The sequence below is a fragment of the Callorhinus ursinus genome, unplaced genomic scaffold (assembly GCF_003265705.2).
Source record: "Callorhinus ursinus isolate GAN/ISIS: 27379988/994484 unplaced genomic scaffold, GSC_fseal_2.0 scaffold72, whole genome shotgun sequence".
Classification (NCBI taxonomy): Eukaryota; Metazoa; Chordata; class Mammalia; order Carnivora; family Otariidae; genus Callorhinus; species Callorhinus ursinus.
In genome coordinates this window covers 3,960,673-3,982,212 of record NW_027397134.1, presented here as the reverse complement: position 1 = coordinate 3,982,212, position 21,540 = coordinate 3,960,673, and the positions used below count along the sequence as shown (strand labels likewise).

Here is a 21,540-nt window from a genome sequence, read left to right as displayed (position 1 = left end):
ACCTGTCTAAGGTCACTGAGCTAGTTAGGGCAGAGCCAGGGATCAAGCTCCCAAGACCAAGCTCTCCCGAGACGCTCATAACCTCTAGGCTCTGCTGCTTCGGAGCCCAGACAGTAAACTGACACTTGAGCTAAGACCTCTCCAACTGACTTGAAAGCCTCGTTGTGAGGTTCAAATAAGCAACTGCTAGCCTCAATGGTCATTATTGAGATTCTCCCACTAACAGTCCCTGTTCTCTTCTTTCTCTTTCAGAAAGACAGTGGCTCTGCTGGGACTTTAAGCAGGCTATGTACCCTGCTGGAGCCTCCAATTCCCACTCTGAAAATGAAGCCAATGACAAGACCTCCATCCTAAGTATGTCTTGATCGCTGCTAGGTCCACGTGGGTACTCAGTAAATACCTGTTGAGTGAGTAAGTGTATGAGTCTCTGTTAGGTATCAAATGAGATAGTACATTTAAAGCATTTAGCATGGTACCTGGCACACAGTAACTGTTCCTCCCTAACCCTTCCTCCTACAAGAGAGCAGACATGGGGGCCAGCAGATGGCAGCACTAGCCAGTATATGCCCTGCTCCCTTCTACCTTCACCAGCACAACTGCAGCCAGCATTCACTAGACTGCCCACGTCCTAGATCTGCAGACCCAGGCCATCCACGGGCACTGCTTAAACCCCATGGGAGAACCCAAAGATAAGGCAGAAACAATCTTTCTTCTGAAATAAGAAAAGAAGTTTCTCAGTGCCCTCATATAGAGTCCCATTACCATATACAATTAGCAATGAAAAGACCACCACTGCCCTCTGGAAGTGTGCATTCTAGAAGGAAGGCATTTGCCTAAATCTTGAGGTGTCTGGGTTGTAACATCTTACTGAAAATACCAGGGTCGCTCTTTCTGTTTTCCCCCTTCAAAAGGTTCTACTTTATGTCCACTTGTATGTTGGGATGATTTGTAATGTTGGTGTTTAATCCAATCATAATCCCACTTGGGCATGTGAAAACATTTGGGATGTCAATCAACAGGAGAAGGAGGCTTTGTTTCCAATATAAGATGGTATTAGAATCTCTCACAACTCAATTTTGAGAAATTTTTCATATTTGGCTCTTCTTACCGATAAATTAAATTATTAGAGTAAAATTCCAGCCCAGATAAGAAATAACATAACCATTTAGCCTCCTGGCAAATTACGTTCAGTACCCACTTTCTCAAAATGACAAATATCAAATCTTTCAAGTGGAAAAATCCTCTGAAACAGCAAGCCAATTGTGCAATGCAGCAAGTAGTGCAAGAAAGAAATTTATTCCCCATCTCTGCAGCAAAAAAGCCTGAACTTATTAGCATAAGGTAACATGATTCATATGTTAACTACCACTCATTCTGAAATTGAGTCCTTGGACCACCTACCTTTAACCTCAAAAAAGTCAAGAATTCCTCAAATACCAACTCTCTTTTTTTTCTTCCTCTTTTTTTTTCAAAATGCATCACCATCTCCTTGCATTAGCACCTTTCTCAGTTAATGTACAACATAAAAATAGCAAGAAAAACTGATAGTTTCTCAGAGCTCTATCATCATAAGTCAAACTACTGTTACTTTTTTAACAATTTATTTGAACATATTCGTTTACAAACAGGTATTTACACTGAAAAGTCAATGAAATGCAACGGCTTGACAAATCACAACAGGGCAGTTAACCATGGTGACCTGAGCCTCCTACTTTACGCCAACTATAGTTCCTTCTAGTTCTTCCTTTCTGCCTGGCACTATGTATTCCATGAATCCTTATAAAACCTTGCAGGGCCAAATAAATAAGTAAATAAAAATAAATAAATAAAACCTTGCAGGGTCAGTATTATTAGTTCCATTTTACTGATGTGGAAACTGAGGTCCGAAGAACTTAGGTATCTTATCCAAGCCAGAAGTAAGTTAGCTGGAATTCAAGCCCAGGTCTATTTTATTTCAAAGCCTATGCACTTTCTACTAGTGCTTTGCTACTCAAAGTGTGGTCCCTGGACCAGCAGCACTGACATCATTTGCGATTTGAGAATGTGTTAGAAGTGCAGAATTCTCAGTCCTACCATAGAAGTACAGAATCAGAATTCTCATTTTATCAAGATCCTAGGTCATTTACTGACACATTTAAGTTTGACAGACTCTATGCTATACCATTCTGCCTCTCTGAATATCACTACTCTTATCTTCTATAAATCAGGTTCTCAATAAGGTGGCAGGGAGAGGGGGAGAAGGAAGGGTGTTTCCCCCCCCAGGGACACTTGACAACGTCTAAAGACATTTTTGGTTGTCTCAACTGCGAAGGTGGGGAGGTGCTACTGGCATCTAATGGATAGAGTCCAGAGATGCCTCTAAACATCTTACAATGCGCAGGCCAGCCCCCACCCTAACAAAGAATTATCCAGCCAAAATGTCAATAGTGCCAAGGTTGAGAAACCCTGCTATAGCTAATAATATTGTACATCCTCTTTAGGTCTGGGGTCTGTTTAAAGAAAAAGGAAGAGATTTCATGGTAGAATTATGGCTGAAGAAATCTCATACAAAATCCCTTCACCTACCAGTCAGTCTCTCATAATCTCACAACATTTACCAAATAGAAAAACTTAGATCGGGGGGGGAGGGGCACCTGGCTGGCTTAGTCTTGATCTCAGGATTATGAGTTCGAGCCCCACACTGGGTGTAGAGATTACCTTAAAAATAAATACATACATACATACATACATAAATAACTGATTGGGGATCAGCAAACTACAGCCCACAATACAAACCTAATTCGCCACCTATTATTGTGCGATCTGAGAGTAATTTTTCCATTTTTAAATGTAAATTTTAAGTTTTTTATTTTTTATTTTTTTTTAAAAGATTTTATTTGAGAGAGAGAGAGAGACAGCACAAGCATGGGGAGCATGGAGAGGGAGAGGGAGAAGCAGACTCCCAGCTGAGCAGGGAGCCCGATGCGGGGCTGGATCCCAGGACCCTGGGATTATGACCTGAGCCAAAGGCAGATGCTTAACCAACTGAGCCACCCAGGCGCCCCTTAAATGTAAATTTTTAAATAACATTTCATCACTTCTAAAAATTACATGAAATTCAAATTTCAATGTGCACAGTTTTATTGGAACAAAGTCGTATCTTTCATTACCATTCCGTACTCTCTCTCTCATTCTTGCTCTCTCAAATAAATAAATCTTAAAAAAAAGATTTTATATTTTGATTTTTAATTTACTGAAAAGTTGCAAAGACAGGATATATTTCTTTTTATTTCTTCCTTTCCAATATGAACACCTTTTATTTCATTTTCTTGCCTAATTGTCCTGGCTAGAACGTTTTTTTTTAAGATTTTATTTATTTATTTGAGAGAGAGAGAAAAAGAGAGAGCACATAAGAGGGGGGAGGGTCAGAGGGAGAAGCAGACTCCCCACCGAACAGGGAGCCCGATGCGGGACTCGATCCAGGGACTCCAGGATCATGACCTGAGCTGAAGGCAGTTGCTTAACCAACTTAGCCACCCAGGCGCCCCCCTGGCTAGAACTTCTAGCACATTGTTAAATAGAAGGGGCAAGATAGGGGCACCTGGATGCCTCAGCCGGTTAAACATCTGCCTTTGGCTCAGGTCAAGATCCCGGGGTCCTGGGATCGAGTCCCACAGTCCCACATCGGGCTCCCTGATCAGCAGGGAGTCTGCTTCTCCCTATGCCACCCCCCCCCAGCTCATGCTCCTTCTCTCTCGCTCTCTCTCAAATAAATAAAATTTTAAAAAGTAAGTATTTTTGCTTCCATATTTTTTTAAGTAATCTCTATACCCAATGTGGGTCTGGAACTCACAACTCTGAGATCAAGAGTCACCAGCTAGGCACCCTGTTTTGCTTCCATATTCATAAGAGATCTTAGTCTCTGGTTTTCTTGTCATAGTTTTGTTTGGTTGTGGTATCAGGGTAATGCCAGCCTCATTAAAATGAGTTGGGAAGTGTTCCCTCCTCTCCTATTCTTTTGGAAGATTATGTGAAGAATTAGTATTAATTGTTTTTGAAATGTTTGGTAGAATTCATTAGTAAAGCCACTTGGGCCTCTGGTATGTAGAGCCTAGACATTTCTTTGAGGGTATTTTTATTACTGATTTAATCTCTTTACTGGTTATAGGTCTGTTCTGATTGTCTGTTTCTTCTTGAGTCAATCTTGGTAGTTGGTGTCTTTCCAGGAATCTGTCCATCTCATTTAATTTATCTAATTATTTGGTGTACAACTGTCATTTTACTTTTTTTTCTATGTGCTTCATGTCTTTTTTGTTTCTCCATTCCTCCTTTACTACTTGTTTTTACATTAGATGAATATTTTCTAATGAAGCATTTACATTTATTTAATGATTTCTTCATCATACTTTTTAAGTGTCTTGGGGGATTTTTTTAGTGGTTGCTCTAGGGTTTACCAGATAATCGTATTAGAATTAGCTTCAGATTTACACTAGCTTAATTCCAGTGATACATACATCCTATATATCTATATACATATAGATCCTATATCTATATATACCTATATATCTTTCCCTTTCCACCTTTTTTGTAGACTATTTTATATATATATTAAAATTATATATGTACTATATACATATATATTAAAATTATAAACCCAACAATACATTGTTGTTATTACTTTACCATCTGTGGTCATTTCCTCAGCCCATTACAGCTTTGCTTCCATCCACCTCCTTTGTGCTGTTATTGGCAAGTATACTACACATATATTACATTTGCATGTTATAGGCCCAACAGTACATTACATACGTTATTTTATACAATTACTTTTTAAATCAGTTATAAGAAGAAAAAAATATTCATTTCTGTCTTTTATAATTCTATAGTTACCTTTCCCAGTGCTCTTTTTTTTTTATGTAGATTTGATTACTGTCTGAGGCCATTTGCTTTCGGCCTGAAGAACTTTCTTTAGTATTTCTTGTAAGGCAGGTCTTTGAACAACATCTCCAATTTGCACGTACCTGGGAAAGTCTTTATTTCACCTTCATATTTGAAATAGCCATTCTGAAATACCCAGCTGTGCTGGATACAGGATTCTTAATTGACAAGTTTTTTCTTTGAGCACTTAATATGTTATCCCACAGCCTCTGGCCTCCACAGTTTCTGCAGAGAAGACAGCTGTTAATCTTATTGGAGTTTCCTTGTATAAGTCCTTTTTCTCTTGCAGCTTTCAAGATTTTCTCCTTGTCTTTGACTTTCAGCATTTTTACTGTTTCTATTTGTGGATCTCTTTCTATTTATCCTCCTTGGAGTTTATTGAGCTTCCTGAATGTCCTATTGTTTTTCAATAAATCCAGAAAGTTTCAGCTACTATTTTTTTTTAATATTTTTTCTCTCTCCTCTCCTGGTATTCCCATTACACATGTGCACTTAATGATTTCCCACATTTTTCTGAGGCTCTGTACATTTTTCTTCATTGTTTTTTTCTTCCTATTCTTCAGCTTGCATCATTTCTATTATTCTATCTTCAAGCAGGCTAATTCTTTTTTCTGCCCATTTGAATCTACTCTGAGCCGCTCTAGTGAATTTATTTCAGTTATGGTACTTTCCAATTTCAGGATTTTCATTCTGTTCTTTTCTATAATTCCCATCTCTTTACCGATCTTCTCTACTTGATGTGAAAATGTCATTATACCTTCATTCTTTAATCATGTTTTATAATTAATCTTGTTTTCCTTTAGTTCTGTGAATGTATCTGTAATGGCTATTTGAAACCTTTTCTGCTAAATCTGACATCTGGTCGCTCTCACAGGCAATTTCTTTTTCTTTTTAATATATAGTACTGATCTTTTTTTTTTTAAAGATTTTATTTATTTATTTATTTGAGAGCGCGAGAATGAGAGTGAGAGAGAGCACATGAGAGGGGGAAGGGTCAGAGGGAGAAGCAGACTCCCCGCTGAGCAGGGAGCCCGATGCGGGACTCGATCCCGGGACTCCAGGATCACGACCCGAGCCGAAGGCAGTCGCTCAACCAACTGAGCCACCCAGGCGCCCCTCACAGGCAATTTCTAATGCTAGTCTTTTTCCATCGGATGGGTCATTTCCCTGTTTCTTTACATGCCTCATAATTTTTTGCTGGAAACTGGACATTTTAGGTAATACATTATCTAAATAATATAGATACCGGACTGGTTCTCCCCACCCAAGCCCCAGGGCTTGTTATTGGTATTTGCTTGTTTATTTAGTGATGGGCTGGAATGTTTTAGTGAAATCTATTTCCTTCACACAGTGTTAAGGACTATGATGTTGTTCCTCAGAGAGGCACAAATTTGGTTATGGCCACAGTCCTCCTGGAGTGACAGTGGTTTTAGTAGGGCTCTTTCTCTTCCCCTGATCACACCCAGCTGTTAAACTCCATTAACTGTTTTACTGTTCTATTATTTTCAACCATGCCCTGGGGCATAATGTGCTCTACAAAATAATCCAATCAAAGGTGGCTCTTTTGAGGGAACAGTTTATTCAATCCCATGAGGGCCCTTCCCAGCTGTCTTTATCTTTGATTCTCTCCTGCTAACTAGCTGGCCTACAATTTATGCTGTATCTTCATCAAATTCATAATCTCCCAACTGCCCTTCACCAAATCCTCCAGTTTTTAAAAAGTTCCCTTAGGGGGCACCTGGGTGGCTCAGTTGGTTGGGCGACTACCTTTGGCTCAGGTCATGATCCTGGAGTCCCAGGATCGAGTCCCGCATCGGGCTCCCTGCTTGGGGGGGGGGGGGGTCTTCTTCTCCCTCTGACCCTCCCCCCCTCATGCTCTCTCTATCTCATTCTCTCTCTCAAATAAATAAATTAAAAATCCTTAAAAAAATAAAAGTTCCCTTAGGCATAAACTTCACATTTTGTTGCAAATGAATTAACTGCCTTTGGGAAGAGAGCAGGAGCTACAGGTTTTTTAAAGCCTTCATCTCCCTCCAGGTAAAATCTGAGTCCTTGGTGGAAGGGGAGGGGGCAGGGGACACCAGCCTGAGATTTTCTGTTTGCCTCCTCTGGCATGGAACCACCATTGCACAAGCTATGTCTGGAACAAGAGCAACCGGGGCCCCAGTAGTCTCAGTGTGCCATACCCAAGGCACAGCTCCCATTCTGTGAGTAGGAGCTGGATAGAAGGAAGACTCAGTATTTCAACTATACACACCTGGGACTGTCTCAGCAACAAGTAGGCTTGAGACAGGGTAAGAAACACTGACGTCCTGCTCCTCCTGGGAAGAAAGTAGTCTGACAGGGAGCTAGGGGTAGAGGGAGCCCTGTGTTCTGGCTTGCAGCAGTCTGGAGTGGAATCTCCACCTTGCTGAGTTGGAAGTGGGGAAGGAGGTAGTAGCCTTAGTTCCCAAATACTATAGACTCGCCTTTCTTAGCAAATTTCCACAGATTTTCTTGAATAGATGTTTATTCATTTGATGAATGTTTGCCCTTGGGACCATTTCCAGAGGGTTTAAATAGTTAAAGAGTTTTTTGAAGTAATTTTCACCAGCCTTACAAGCGAGCACAGTCAATGACACTCCTCACGCTGTTATGCTGGCAGTGAATCCTAAGGCTGCTTTTGTGCTATAATAGTTGAGCTGAAGAGCTAAGTGGTTGTAACAGAGATCCTATGGCCTGCAAAGCTGAAAATATTTACTATGTGGCCCTTTACAGAAAAAGTTTGTCGGGGCGCCCGGGTGGCTGAGTTGGTTAAGCGACTGCCTTCAGCTCAGGTCATGATCCTGCAGTCCGAGGATCGCGTCCCACACCGGGCTCCCTGCTCAGCAGGGAGTCTGCTTCTCCCTCTGACCCTCTTCCCTCTCGTGCTCTCTATCTCTCATTTTCTCTCTCTCAAATAAATAAATAAAATCTTTAAAAAAAAAAAAAAAGAAAGAAAAAAGTTTGTCAACCCCTGACTTAGGTCACTGCTCCCAATGCTGCTGTTTCACAGACCACACTTTGGACTAGCAACGACTTAAAATTATTTGAGAGGCAGTACTATTTTGGCTAAAAGCTTGACTTAAAATCCCACTTTGCCACTTACTAGATATATGGTTTGGGGTACCTACCTCATTGGGTAGCTGTGAGAATTAAATGCATGAGCGTCTGACAGAATATATTCAACAAATAATAACTGTTATCATCATGATGTAAACTGCATGAAAAGTAAGTATTAGTCATCAACTTTTTCCTTTACAGGCTTTTCTTCCAGAAAATGAAAGCTTTTGGAAAAGGGAAAGAAGTATAGCCTTTCCAATATACAAGATGCAACTTTTAATACCTGGGGCATATAATAATATCTAATAAAGTAAAAAAAAAAAAAAAAAAGCCTATAGAGCCGGAGCTTAAGCCTGACACTGAAAACCAGAATTCGCCACCACGGATGCTTCCAGCCTCTTCCAGTAACAATGAATGAAAACCTTCAGGACGTGCTTCCAAACCCAAAAGCCCTATGAAGAAAGGGCAGCAATTATCTTTAACATGAGGATTTGGGCCTAGATGGCTCCTTCCGGTTCTGGTCAGCTCTGTCTATACTCAGAGACGGTAGAAGCTGAATCCCTCAAGCTTCCACCTTGACTGTCACCGCGGCAGGGGCGCCCCAGTTGGTGCCCGACCCACAGCAGGGCCCGGCGAGAGGGGATTCCGCCGGATTCCGCCCGGCTCCCCCTTGCCACAGCCCGTCGGGGCTGCCAGCCGGTTACCTCGCAGTTGAACTCCATCTCAGCGTCCATGGTGACGATCCGCACGGTGAACGTCTTGGGCTGCTTCCTCTTGAGCGAGCTGAAGCTCATACGGGAAGCGATGGCCCCGGCCATGGCGCGGGGCTCAGGCCCGGGACCCTCGTGCCCCGAGGCCTGCGCTCTGGACCTGTTAGCCCCCCTGGAGGAGCCGCACAGGCCTCAGGGCCACCATGGTAGCCAACTGGCCGGCCTGGGAGCTGTCTGGTCGGCGCAGGCCCCCAGCGGCCAGCATGGGCCGTGAGGACCCTGCCCCGGGAGCGTAAAGGGGAGTTGGGAGACGGGCCCTTACAGCCACCGGGACGAAACACTAGCCAGGACCGATATGGTGGGCTCGGCCCTGTGCTCAGGGACTCGGGCCGGGGACGCTGGGGACGCCCCGGGACGGGGCCCCTCGACGGCAGCGGCCCAGCCCCCGCGCGCCTCTCAGCGGCCGATGGAGGTCTCGGGGCCGCGCTGCGGCCAGGCGCGCACGTGCGCGCGTGGCTGTCACCGTCCTCTCTCCGCGCGCCCGCGGGAATCGTCCCCTCCCCACAGACCCCGGCCTGCTCCCCGCCCCGCCCTCAGGCCCCCAGATCATTACACACGGCGCAACCGAACACGGCGGCTGCCGCCCGGACTCTGCCATTGGCTGAGAGCTCCTAGGGAGGCGGGACTTTTCCCCTCCCGTGCTCCCTGCTTCGGAAAGACCCCACCAATTGGAAGTACCGCTGTGATTGGAGGCGCGGGCCTAGGCTCGGCGTTGAGTGGCCAAAGCGGCAGTCATTACGAACGCTTTTGTTCACATGGAGTACGCCTACCCTAGCAAGACTGGTTGAGGAATCGGAACCCCGCGCGCCTTCTCCCGGGAACTACCCTAGAGGCTGGTCCCCAGTTGCGGGTGGCTCAGTGGGGAACTGAGCTGCGGGCCAAATACGCGCCGAGGTGTGGCGCCCCAGGTGTTCTGACACCCGGCGGATAATCCTCCTTGACACTTAATTGCATATACTGACCTCTGTGTTTCTCAAACTTTTAAATCTCGTGGAGGCTGTTTAGGTTGCGGGCGCTCTCCCCCAGATCCTTCTGCTTCTCTTGGGGAGAAATTGTATTATTACCAAGGAAGGATAATAATTGTACCTACGTCGTGGGGGCGTTGAGGAATTTAAGGAAGTTAACACATATAAAGCTTTAGAACGGTGGCTGGCACATAACTAATGGTCGAAAAATTAAAGCTTTTCTCATTTTGTTCTGACTTCTGACTCTGACTTCCATTTTCAAACCATATATGTGTTTTCTTTATTTTTTAAGTGTCATCAAGTTATAGTGGATGTGTTGTGAGGTGGAGTATATAGCTTTCTGTATTTAAAAAATAAATCCTACTTTTAAATAACTTAATGGGGGGCTCCTGGGGGGCTCAGGCGTTAAGCGTCTGCCTTCAGCTCAGGTCATGGTCCCAGGGTCCTGGGATCGAGCCCTGCATCAGGCTACTTGCTCAGCGGGAGGCCTGCTTCTCCCTCTCCCACTCCCCCTGATTGCGTTCCCTCTCTCGCTATGTCTCTCTCTGTCAAATAAATAAATAAAATCTTTTTAAAATAAATAAATAAATAAATAAATAAATAAATAAATAAACTCTTAATGGTTGAGTAGAGACAATTTTCTCTGTTTTGACTGAAGAGTAAGCAGTCCTTAAATGTTAACCATCATTAGCATCACCTCCCCTACAGATGGGAAAAGTGAGAAGCTCAGCCTGAGAAAGCCACCTACTAACTATTATGTAGATAGCGAGGAGCAAAGATGGGACTCAAAACCCAGATTTATCCCACCCAGAGCTTGCTGGCATTACCATTTCACTGCCCTGCTTCCCTAAGTGTGGCTGCCAAGTTGCTCCCTGTTTAGCCCTCCCAAACCGCGAACTGCCATTCTGGAGCACTCAGCAGACACTGTTGCTGTAACCATACCATAGTATAAATCTAGATCTCCACAGGCCCCTGTGGTGCCATGAATCACCAGCATGTGCTGGCCCACCCAGCAAAGCTGCTGTGGGGGAACTTTATATCCTGTCTACTGACTGCTAGCAAATTCTCCCCACCAAAATGATTGTTCAGGGTAGTGTGGGCTTGGAGTGAGAATGTCTTCATTTTAATTGCTTCAGTTCTTCCCTGTAAGTGGGAGAATCAGGTGGATTCTCCTGAGGGCCCCCCACAGGGACAACAAATCAGGGCTTTAACCCAGGGCCAGGACTGCTGACAAATAAGTGATTCTGGGATCCTACTGAGGAGTAGAAAGAGGCTGTAGATCAAACAGCAGGGGTAAAAATGACACTGATGGCCAGTCATAGTTCCTTTTTATGGAAGGCTTACTAGGTCCTAGGCACTGGGCTAATTGGCCAAAGATGCCAAATTTAAACATTCTTGGGGAGACAGGTAGATATATGGGTCTGGATCTCAGAAGGGAGGCCTGGATGAGGAATAAAAATAGATGTAATGGAATATTATGCTGGCATTAAAAGTGCCATTCACAAAAAAAAACACACAAATGATAATAGTACCTACCAGATAAGGGCTTGAGAAGGAATAATTCAAGCAGAGCTCATTAAGAAAGATCTGGGGGTTCCTGACTGGTTCAGTCAGTAGAGCATGCAACTCTTTTTTTTTTTTTTTTAAGATTTTATTTATTTATTTGAGAGAGGAGAGAGAGCACAAGTGAGTTAAGGGGCAAAGGGAGAAGCAGACTCCCTGCTGAGCAGGGAGCCTGATGGGAGGCGGATCCTGGGACTCCAGGGTCATGACCTGAGCTGATGGCAGATGCTTAACCAATGGAGGCACCCAGGCGCCCTGAGCATATAACTCTTGATCTTGGGGTTGTGAGTTCGAACCACACATTGGGAGGTAGAGTGTACTTAAAAATAGATATATATTTTTAAAGATTTTATTTATTTATTTGAGAGAGAGAGAGAATGAGAGATAGAAAGCACGAGAGGGAAGAGGGTCAGAGGGAGAAGCAGACTCCCTGCCAAGCAGGAAGCCCGATGCAGGACTCGATCCCGGGACTCCAGGATCATGACCTGAGCCGAAGGCAGTCGCCCAACCAACTGAGCCACCCAGGCGCCCAATAGATATGTTTTTTTTTTTAAAATAAGGGGCCCCTGGCTGGCTCAGTGGGTGGAGCATGTGACTTTTGATCTCAGGGTCATGACTTCAAGCCCCACATTGGGGTTAGGAATTACATAAAAAAAATAAAATATCGGGCACCTGGGTGGCTCAGATGGTTAAGCGTCTGCCTTCAGTTCAGGTCATGATCCTGGAGTCCTGGGATCGAGTCCCGCATCGGGCTCCCTGCTCCTTGGGAGCCTGCTTCTCCCTCTGCCTCTCTGTCTCTCTCTCTCTGTCTCTCATGAATAAATAAATAAAAATCTTTAAAAATAAAAAATAAATAAATAAATAAAATATAAAAAAAAAAGAAAGAAAGAAAGTTCTGGACACAACGATGCCAGTTAGTAAATACTTGTTGAATGAAGAAATAAAGGACACGAAATACTTAATGGTCTCACCTATGGAAACAGTATTAATAGCTACAATATATTATGTGCTTACCACATAAGGTACTCTGCAAAGGGCTTTGCATGCTTTATTTCTTTTGCTCTTTATCAAAACCCTACTTGGTAGTTACTATATCCCCAGTACATGAGGAAACTGGCTAAGGCTGAAAGAAGGTAATTTACCCAAGATCATAACCAGAAGAGATGAAATTTGCATCTCTAGATTTCACGTTAGTTACATTTTGTTCCTCCATTCTTCCCAAAGATCAGTGGCTCTCAAAGTGAGGTCCATTCCCTCCAGGAGACATTTGGCAACATCTAAAGATTTTTTTTGGTTGTCACAAGTAGGGGATGTTCCGATACTCCATGGTAAAGGCTGAGGATGCTGTTAAACATTTCACAATGCATAAGACAAATTCCCACAACAAAGGATTATGCAGCCCAAAGTATCAATAGTGCGCAGCTAAAGAAATCCTTCTCTAGAGCAATTATTCTTTTTTTTTTTAAGGATTTACTTATTTATTTAAAAGAGAGGGAGAGAGCACAAGCGGGAGGGGTAGAGGAAGAGGGAGAGAGAATCTCAAGCAGATTCTGTGTTCAGCTACCCTAAGATCACAACCTGAGCTGAAACCAAGAGTGGGTGCTTAACTGACTATGCCACCCAGGTGCCCCTAGGGCAATGATTCTTTAACAGCTTTTGTGGATTTTTTTTTTAAGTCAAAAACACTCTATCAAGAATCTGATGAAACCAGTGGACTTTCTCCACAAAGGAATACACACACACATACACATGCACAAAATTTTAGAAGGTTCATGAAAAGACTCCTCCAAAGCATATGGTAAGCCCCAGATTAAATCAGCTCATCCACCAAGATTGAATCAACTCGTACCAGATACTGCATGTGAATGCTAGATTATAACCTGTCTGCCAAAAATTGGACTTTGTTGTTTCTGGAATTACTTTGTCAAATTTACTTTGACATTTGGCATGAAGCCAGTGTCCTGCACCAAGGGTGTTATAAGAAACAGCCCTGTGGAACTCTGTCTTTAGTAGAGATTTAGCTGACAGATATACACACAGCATCCTTTCTAAGAAGACTCACAAGTGCTCACTTCGGCAGCACATATACTAAGAAGACTCACAAGAGAAATATCTCTTAACTCTAGCATTTATATTTCTCATGGGAGACTGGTTCGCTTTTTATTTTTTTAATAACGTTCATTGTGTTTTCCTTATCTCATAAGTAATCCATATGCGTTACAAAAAAGAAATAGAAAGTGCAAAAAAGCAGTGTGGTAGGCATAATTCTAAAATGTCCCCCATGGGTAGCTCAGTTGTTAAGTGTCTGCCTTCAGCTCAGGTCATGATCTCAAGGCCCTGGGGCTGAGCCCCGAGTCAGGCTCCCTGCTCAGTGGGCAGTCTGCTTCTCCCTCTCCCTCTGCCCCTCCCCCGTTCATGCTCTATCTCTCTCACTCAAATAAATAAAAACTTTAAAAAAAATTAAAAATTTTGGGTGCCTGGGTGGCTCAGTTGGTTAAGCGACTGCCTTCAGCTAAGGTCATGATCCTGGAGTCCCGGGATCGAGTCCCACATCAGGCTCCCTGCTCAGCGGGGAGTCTGCTTCTCCCTCTGACCCTCCCCCGTCTCATGTGCTCTCTCTTTGTCTCTCATTCTCACTCTCTCAAATAAATAAATAAATAAATAAATCTTAAAAAAAAATTAAAAGTAAAATTTTTAAATTTTAAATTAAAAATTTTTTAAAAAGCAAAAAGTAAAATGTCCCCCATTGATCTACGGACTTGTACAATCCTCCCCCTTGGCCATGGGCAAGACCAATAGATATGATGGGATATTATTCCTGTGATTATGTTGCTTTATATGGCAAAGGGGATTTTTGCAGATGAAACACCTTAATCAGTTGTGTTCATCAAAAGGGAGATTATCCCAGGAGAATACTGAACTAATCAGGTGAACTCCTTTTTTTTTTTTAATTCCAGTATAGTTAACATATAGTGTTATATTAGTTTCGGCTGTACAATATAGTGCCAGGTGAACTCTCTTTTTTTTTATTCAAAAGAGAGAAAACAGAGAGGGGAGGGTGGGTGGGCAGAGGGAGAGAGACAAGTAGACTGTGCACTGAGCACAGAGCCCGATGAAGGGCTCGATGCGGAGCTTGATTCCATGACCCTGAGATTATGACCTGAGCCGAAATCAAGAGTCAGACACTTAACTGACTGAGCCACTCAGGCGTCCCTCAGGTGGACTCTTAAAAGGAGATTTGGGGTTCAAAGATAAAGGAAGTCCAAGACATGAGCTCCTTTTGACCTGGAAAAAAAGCAAACATCCATGCTGTGAGCTGCTTATAGGACCTCATAGCAAGGAACTCTGGGTGGCATCTGGGAGTGGAGAGTGGTCCCATCTGACAGCTAGCAAGAAAACAAGGACTTCAATCCCACAACCACAAGGAGCTTAGTTCTGCCAACAACCCGAGTAAACTAGGCGGAAGGATTCTGAGCTCCAGGGGAGAACCATGGAATGGCTGACAATTTGATTGCAGCCTTGTGAAACCCTGCGCAGAAGATCATGCTAAGCCATGCCTGGATTCCAGACCCGTGAACACTGTCAGATAAAAAATGTAATTACCACTAAATGTGTGGTAATTTGTAAATACAGCAGTAGAAAATCGATATTGGCAGAGAAACAAACAAAATTTAATGAAATGTTTTATTTCAAAATAAAAAAATAGGGGCACTGGGGTGGCTCAGTCATTAAGTGTCTGCCTTCTGCTCAGGTCATGATCCCAGGGTCCTGGGATCAAGCCCGAATCGGGCTCCCTGCTCAGCAGGAAGCCTGCTTCTCCTTCTCCCACTCCCCCTGCTGTGTTCCCTCTCTCACTGTGTCTCTCTCTGTCAAATAGATACATAAAATCTTAAAACACACACACATACACACACACACACACACACACAAAGAATGGAGATTTAAATATTTTTTAAATAAATAAATAATTTAATTTATTATTTTTTTTAAAGAAACTGAGCAAACTAAGAGGTTCTGGCCTGTCTTGGTCACCTGGCCCAGGTGATGTGGGACCTAAGACTTCTGAGGCCATGGCCAGGAACCAGTGTTCCAAGGTGCCATCCTGAGGCACTGAACCTGAAGGCAGGTAGCCTGCAGGGAACAACTCCTATCTGAAATAACAGTGGGAAAGGAACAGAGAACAGCTTAGGAAATCACTAGTACTCATCCTGTTCCCTTTGGGTCTGGAATTGAAGATCTTTGGATTTTCCCAGGATGTCCCTTGTGGTGTTAGAGAGGCAAGCAGACCTGAGTTGGAATTTCTACTTTTCTGTGACCTTGGGCAACTTAGCTTCTCTGAGCTTCAGTTACCTCATCTGTAAAAATGGGCATTAATAATAAATGCTTTGGGGCGCGTGGGTGTTTTCAGTCATTAAGCATCTGCCTTTGGCTCAGGTCATGATCCCAGGGTCCTGGGATTGAGGCCCGCATTGGGCTCCCTGCTCAGCAGGAAGCCTGCTTCTCCCCTCTCCCACTCCCCCTGCTTGTGTTCCCTCTCTCACTGTCTCTTTCTGTCAAATAAATAAAATCTTTAAAAAAAAATAATAAATGCTTTGACGTGTTTAAGAGTCCTTTTAAAAATAAGAATTGAGGGGCGCCTGGGTGGCTCAGTTGGTTAAGCAACTGCCTTCGGTTCAGGTCATGATCCTGGAGTCCCGGGATCGAGTCCCACATCGGGCTCCCTGCTCGGCAGGGAGTGTGCTTCTCCCTCTGACCCTCTTCCCTCTCATGCTCTCTATCTCTCATTCTCTCTCTCTCAAATAAATAAATAAAATCTTTTAAAAAAAAATAAGAATTGATATTTATTGAGCACCCTTTATGTCTAAGGTGCTGTGTGGCCCTGAAAAGGTTTTTATCATCTCTGGACCTCCATTTTATCATCACTTAAAATGGGAGAATAGAAAATGGGATTGCAAGTAGCAAAACCTCAAAGCACACATTTATTGCACTTTTACTGAGTGATCATTTCTGTACCTATGCATTCTCATTGAGTTCTCATGGTTAAATAGGTTATTATGCCCATGAGACAGTTAAGACAACTGAAGTACCCAAAGCTAACTTACTGGCCAAAGACCACACAGCCTAAAAGAGAGACCAGCCAGGTTTCTAGCTCTGGGCCCATGATCTTCATCTTCCAATGATAGCATGCTGCCAGTAGCAAACATGCCTTTGTCTACAGCAGGTACTGACAAATGACTGTTTTCTGGCCTAAAATTTATAATCTTGCTTAACTGGCGTTTGATGCTGTTTCTATGTTCCTCGCTGCGGTAGATACTTTTGAATCTCAAGCTAACAGTATGTATTAGCTTCCTAGAGCTGCTGTAACAAAATAACACAAACCAGGGGGCTTGGAACAACAGAAATGTATTGTCTCACAGCTCTGGAGGCTAGAAGTCCAAGATCCAGAAGTCAGCAGGGCCAAGCTTCCTCTGAAACCTGGAGGGGAGGCTCCTTCTTTGCCTCTTCCAGCTCCCAGTGTCCCCAGATGTTCACTGGCTGGTGGCGACATCACTCCAGCCTGTACACAGCCTCTCCCTGTGTCTGCACATTGTCTTCCCTCTGTGCATGCCTGTCCTGTGTCCAGATTTCCCTTTTCCATGCGGTCTTGTTGGATTGGGACCCACCCTAATGACCTCATTTTAACCTGATTACCTCTGTAAAGACCTAATTTCCGAATAAGGTCACATTCTGAGGGACTGGGATTGGGACTTGAGTATCTCCTATTTAGGGGACATGAATGGGCAAAACACTCTTCTGTTTCTTCTTTACTGTCACACACTCTGTGCTTCTGACACTATATCTGGGGCTTTTTCACACCAAACAATTCTCTGGGACAACAGCTGGATGGCCTACAATTCAATTCAGTTCTGACACTAACTAGAGTTAGTGCAGACCCTACAAGTTAAGGACACAGTCCCATGAGACTACTCCTCCTTCGGACACCAATCATAAGTCCTGGTTGTCATCTGTATTTCTAACTTACTGGCTACAAATTGGGGTTCCTGTGACCTCCTCCTTAGACTTGGTAATTTGTTAGAATGGCTTGCAGAATTCAGAGGAACATGTGGGCTGTTTTATTATATAATAAAGGATACAGATGAACAGCAAAATGAAGAGGAATATAGGACAAAGTCAGGAAGGATCCAGGGAGCAAGAATTTCTGCTTCCATAGAGTTGGGGATACACCACTTTCCAAACATATGGATATGTTCACCAACCTGGAAGCTCTCCGAACCCACTACTTTTGGAATTTTTATGGCAGCTTCATCTTGTAAGTAGGCATGATTGGTCATTAACTCAACCTCCAGTCCCTCTCCCCTTCCAGGAGAAAGGGAGTTGGGACTCAAAGTTCCAAGCTTCTAATGATGGCTTCATCTTTCTGATGATCCACCCCATCCAGGATCCCACAAGGCATTGCCTCATTAGAACAAAAGATGTTCCTCTCATCCCGGAAATTCTGAGGGATTTAAAGAGCTCTGAGTCAAGAACCGGGATCAAGCACCAAATATTTGAACAAAAGGTGCTGGTAGCACTCTTATCACTTAGAAAATAACATGGGTTCTAGGAGCTTTGTGCCAGGAACAGATGAAATATATACTTTTCTATAATTTCACAGGACACAATTCAACCCGTAGGAATCGCCTTCCAAGAGCAGGCTCAAGGAGCAGCATTTATGCCACTATAGCCAGGGAGGTCCAGGAAAGTCACATTTTTCAGGAAGGATGCCTTCTGTAAACTTCACATGATTCAAAATTTCATATTCCAAGACCAGTTTTCCCCCAGGAATGAATGTAAAGTAGGTGATGGAATGGGTTTGCACAGCTCATAAATCTACAACTGTCTTACCGTATTTTTGCTTTTGATGCTGCTTTGTATCTTTGCAGCATTATCTCTACCTGTGGGGACTCTTCTAAATTAACAGCACCACCTGTTGAGGAGGTGATTCAGTCTTCTTTGTAGTGTTTTATCACATCCAATATCTACTCCAAAGGTATTGATTTGGGGTGTGTCTTTCAGCACTAGTATCTCTACTTGGTAAATGTTTGAATGATATTGTTATAGCTTTTTAAAGTGGTTTGTAATGACAGTTAATGTCAAAATAACAGCTTAATGGGCACAAAAAGCAGTTGCTAGGGTCCACAGCATGTTAACAACAGTATGATTTGCTCCATAATGATGCAGAAGGTGGTCATTTGTTTTCCCCACTGAAGTGGTGCCACCGTGTGGCAGTAGCATAAACAGTTTTTCATTCATTCTATCCCCGGTGGCTTTAAAGTTGTTCAATACCTAAGGAGTAAAAATGTTTTCTTTTTCTGGCATTTGTGTGAATTCCAGTTTACACATGGAGTGGCATTTTGTTAACATTTTTGTGTACTGTGTCAGAGTCACATAATTCATATCTGCATATGATGCCTACTAGAGAAAGGCTGGAACGTGGCAGCGTGGCTTGTGCCCTAGCTGAAACATGAAAGCTTTCTTGTCCCTGTCCCTCTTGTTTGGGGTCTCAAGGAGCTAGGGGATGCAATTCTCGGAGAGGAGTTGGGCCTGAGCATAAAAGCTCATCAATAAGGAACAGGCGACACTGTCACAGCTGGGTAATTTGTCTCTTTGCTCTTCTGCAGCCCATTTGGTGATGATGTATTTGCCCCAGAGAATAGATGATGGCAGGTTTGTTCATATTTTACACTTATGAACCTGCCTGTTCCTCTCTGCCTGGCTCTGCCCATTTGTCTTTGTCCCTGGCTCCTCTCATTTCATTTCACAGATTGGGCAGCAGGCCTTGGCCATGAGTTATGAAGGTGGATGTTGTGTGGGCAGCTTTAGGAAAGGAGAAGAGATGGGTCAGCTCTCTGCAGAAAGGGGAGGGATGGACAGTCTGGGAGAAAGAGCGGTCACAGACTCAGTGGTGGGCCGGAAGGGAGCTCAGAGAGGAAGGGGAGGGAGAGATCTTCAGACAGAAGACAATGATGCTGGGGAGGCCTGCTCACAGAAGATGGTTTGGAATGCTAAGTCCAATACCAATAATTAAGCTAGGCCTAGTACAAAACCTAATCATGGTAGCCGTCCTCCCAGGTGGCCCCCATGACTCTCGAATCTTGGTATTTACACCCTTGCAAAGCCCCCTCCCACGCTGAGCAGGGCCGACACGCGTAACCCATGGGACACGCAGAAATGACAAAGTGTGACTTCCAAGGTCACAAGAGTCCTTGAAGTTTCCACTTTACTCTCCCTTGGATCACTTGGTTTGGGGGAAGCCGGCTGCTATGTGGTAAAGACACCCAAACAATGCCTGGAGAAGTCCATGGAGAAGGAACTGAGGCCCCTAGATTTTGAGGGCAATTTACTCCACAGTAATTGGAAATGGTCTAATTCCTTATTTGTAGAATTGTTGTCCAACATCTACCTGGTTTGCTGCCCAGAATGCACAGTCCATGGGTCAGGGACGCACTCATACCAGATGTTCAGTTAACTAGGATTGCATGTCACTGAATGCCACAAAGAGAGCCCCTGTGCCCTACTCCTTCAAGCAAGGTAAATGGAGTTAGTTAAGCAAGGAAAAGATTCTGGAATGAAGTGGGTATATGTTGTGAGGAGAGGGACAGGGCCACATTTAGAATGACCAAATCTCCTGGTTTCCCTGGGATAGATGGGTTTCCTGAATGGGGAGGTCTCCCAGTGCAAAAACTGGGAAAGTCTAGGGTAAAGTGGAATGAGTTGGTCACCCTAGCTAGGGTTGGGTTTGGGGTCTTGAAGCTGCACTTCCAGTAAGCTGCCACACTGTGGTTCATATGACATGGGGAAGAAGATCCATCTCCCATCTCTCCTGGTCAGGGGTGGGAGCATGCTCCTGGAACCGCCTAGTGTTATCCTCTTGCCCCACTTAAGTGGGTGGAGATGGGGAAACCCTCTTGGAAATGTCAGCCCGAGGAGGCTGCAGGTCAGCCCTCCCTCCTTGTCCCAGCAGAGGCGGCCAGAAACATCTGGAATTTGGTGAAGACGCTCACCCTAGACCAGGAGGGCCAGCCCCTTCCTAGAATTACCCTCAAAATCTAGCAGTTTGAAACAATAAACAATCATTATCTCACATGGTTCCAAATGGGTCAGAAATTCAGGAGTGAGTAATTAACTGGACTGGTTCTAGCTCAGGGTCTCCCACAATGCTGCAATCAGGATGTCAGCTTGGTGGGGCACCTGGCTCGCTCAGTTGGAAGAGCATGGACTCTTGATCTTGGGTTTGTGAGTTTGATCCCCACATTGGGTGTAGAGATTATTTAAATAAATAAATAAATAAATAAATAAATAAATAAATAAATAAACAAACAAACAAACCAGTCCACGAGTTCTGGCTTCCCATGGTTTCATTACCAAATGCCCTCTACCACATGGCCAATGTATTGTTCTCCAGCCTCTGTTGGCATAATTCAGTCACAGGTAACCAAGGCTGCCCGCTACATTGTTGGAGAGGTATTCTTTGTACTGAGAAGCTGCCTCAACAGCTTTGATTCTGCTAAACATTTCTTTTTTCTTTTTTTTAAGATTTTATTTATTTATTTGACCGAGAGAGATACAGTAAGAGAGGGAACACAAACAGGGGGAGTGGGAGAGGGAGAAGCAGGCTTCCCGATGCGGGGCTTGATCCCAGGACCCCGGGATCATGACCTGAGCCGAAGGCAGACGCTTAACTGACTGAGCCACCCAGGCACCCCTATGCTAAACATTTCTAACCTGTTTCTTCCTGGCTGCCTTCTCACATACTAGGCATACATTGTTTTCTCTGCCTAAGGTTCCCCTTGCCTTTTTCGTCTTTGTTTTTTTTGTTTGTTTGTTTTAAGATTTTATTTATTTATTTGGCAGAGAGAGCACTTGCACAAGCCAGGGGAATGGCAGGCAGAGGCAGAGGGAGAAGCAGGCTCTCTCCTCAGCAGAGAGCCCAATGCGGGGCATGATCCCAGGACCCTGGATCATGACCTGAGCCAAAGGCAGACACTTAACCAACTGAGCCACTAGGTGCCCCTTGTGCTCTTCTTTGTTAACACAGAGAGCAGGCCTCAGGCTCACAGCCTTCTGCCTTAGCTGCAAGGCAGTGGCCACAGTGTGTGTCCACCACGTTTATTTTGATGGTTCTGCCTATTTACGACCATTGATCCAGGTTTTCCATTTATCATGAGGATAGAGTTTACTTTTTAAATAAATCACACATATAA

At 43.9% G+C, this 21,540-nt stretch overlaps 1 protein-coding gene across 4 annotated transcripts in view; it reads right to left on the bottom strand.

Annotated features, from left to right (window-relative positions):
- The window catches only part of NF2 (NF2, moesin-ezrin-radixin like (MERLIN) tumor suppressor), a 74,641-nt gene extending 65,349 nt beyond the window's left edge, over positions 1–9,292 (bottom strand). For 3 of the 4 annotated variants that reach the window (XR_012376433.1, XM_025858074.2, XM_025858073.2), the window contains exon 1: positions 8,703–9,291. Coding sequence is in view for 3 of the 4 variants with exons in the window: in XM_025858074.2 (XP_025713859.1) it covers positions 8,703–8,816 (114 nt within the window). In the remaining variant the exon portion in view is untranslated. Of the gene's footprint in view, positions 1–8,702 lie in introns of all 4 variants that reach the window. The other variant, XM_025858078.2, reaches the window with a different exon arrangement.
- Between the last annotated feature and the right edge of the window lie 12,248 nt (positions 9,293–21,540).